We start from the raw sequence: 1,335 nt of genomic DNA, 5'->3' as shown, positions 1-1,335 counted from the left end.
TCTCAAAAAAAAAAAAAAAAAAAAAAAAGATTCTCCACTGTCAGGGGCTCATGTGGTTCACACCAGAGGCCTCATACTACAGGCTACCCAGAGGAGAGGCATCTCTCACGTCCCACTTGAGCCTGGCCTCTCCCCTGCCTCAGACCCCCAACTTAGGCAGGTAGGAAGGGGCCTGCAGAGCCTGCTCCTGTGCTCACGGCCTCCCCCAGGCCCACTTTTGTAATATGACACCAATGAGGCCCACGCCCCAGAAGGCAAACTGAGACCTCTGACCTTTAGGCCACGTTGGAAGGTGGAGATAGACAGTAGAGCCAGGTCTTGCTGCTCCTCGGCATAGCGTACCAGGTACACGTAGACGAGCTTCTTCACCTGGGGACAGGAGCTTTCTCAGCAGGATGTTACTTGGCAAAGGCCCCCACTCCCCAGGGCCCATGTGCTTCCAGTAGGGAGAGCATCTCCCAGTGTACCCAGATCTACACCTAATTCAGAGACATGTAAACAGTGTCTTCTCCTGGATCAGTGACATTTCTGAGCAGACTGGGCCTCCAAGGGCTGCATTTATCATTTCCTCCCTTACCCTCAACCCAGCTTGACCTTAGTTCTGGCAGAGGTGGGGAAGACAGACCCCTTCTGGGGCAGCACTCACCTCTATGTTCTTACAGGCCACATTCTTCACTACAGCAGGAAACAGGTCCGAGGCATTCTTCCCCCTGGCGATCATCTAGGCAGGAGAGCAAGGTAGGGAAGGGGAAAGGAGGAGGCGTAGCACTGTCAAGGGGCAAGTCCATGAGAAGCCAAGGACAGGTGCCCCCACACCCAGACCCCTCCCTCCCCTCACCGCCACAATCCTCTTCATGGCCTCCAGCTTGAGGGAGTCCTTGTTGGTGTCCAGCATCTCCTTGAGGTCGTCATGCCTGTGAGGAGCCAGAAGAGGTCAGCAGAGAGCACAGGGGGGGACCCTCCAGCAGGAAAGGACCAGAGCCATGGGGAAGGGGATAAAGAACAGATCGCGGGACTGGGGGTCCAGGATAAACATGTCAGCCTAGTATTGTGGGTTGTCCCCCTAGAAGATGTGCTAGTACCTCAGAATGTGACCTTCTCTGGAAATAGGGTTGTTGCAGATGTAGTCAGTTAAGTTAAATGAGGTCATACTACAGTAAAGGGTCCCTAATCTCATACATCTGATTTATTTTTAGAATACAGTCATGTGGGCTCGGGGCCTGTGGCTCAAGTGGCTAGGGCGCCAGCCACATACACCTAAGGTGGCGGGTTCGAATCCCCAGCCCGGGCCTGCCAAACAACAATGATGGCTGCAACCAAAAAATGGCCAGGCGT

At 54.2% G+C, this 1,335-nt stretch overlaps 1 protein-coding gene across 4 annotated transcripts in view; it reads right to left on the bottom strand.

Annotated features, from left to right (window-relative positions):
• The window catches only part of AP3B2 (adaptor related protein complex 3 beta 2 subunit), a 46,291-nt gene that overhangs the window by 32,844 nt on the left and 12,112 nt on the right, over window positions 1-1,335 (bottom strand). For 3 of the 4 annotated variants that reach the window (XM_003784604.2, XM_003784603.2, XM_023510057.1), the window contains exons 2-4: window positions 839-914; window positions 647-721; window positions 274-369 (exon numbers count right to left, since the gene is read on the bottom strand). In XM_003784604.2, coding sequence (XP_003784652.1) covers window positions 274-369; window positions 647-721; window positions 839-914 — 247 coding nt within the window. The remainder of the gene's footprint in view (window positions 1-273; window positions 370-646; window positions 722-838; window positions 915-1,335) is intronic. The other variant, XM_003784605.2, reaches the window with a different exon arrangement.

This window comes from Otolemur garnettii, unplaced genomic scaffold, assembly GCF_000181295.1.
Source record: "Otolemur garnettii isolate 467f Iridium unplaced genomic scaffold, OtoGar3 scaffold00011, whole genome shotgun sequence".
NCBI lineage: Eukaryota > Metazoa > Chordata > Mammalia > Primates > Galagidae > Otolemur > Otolemur garnettii.
The sequence above is the reverse complement of the archived record's forward strand: the minus strand, read 5'-3'. Positions and strand labels throughout refer to the sequence as shown.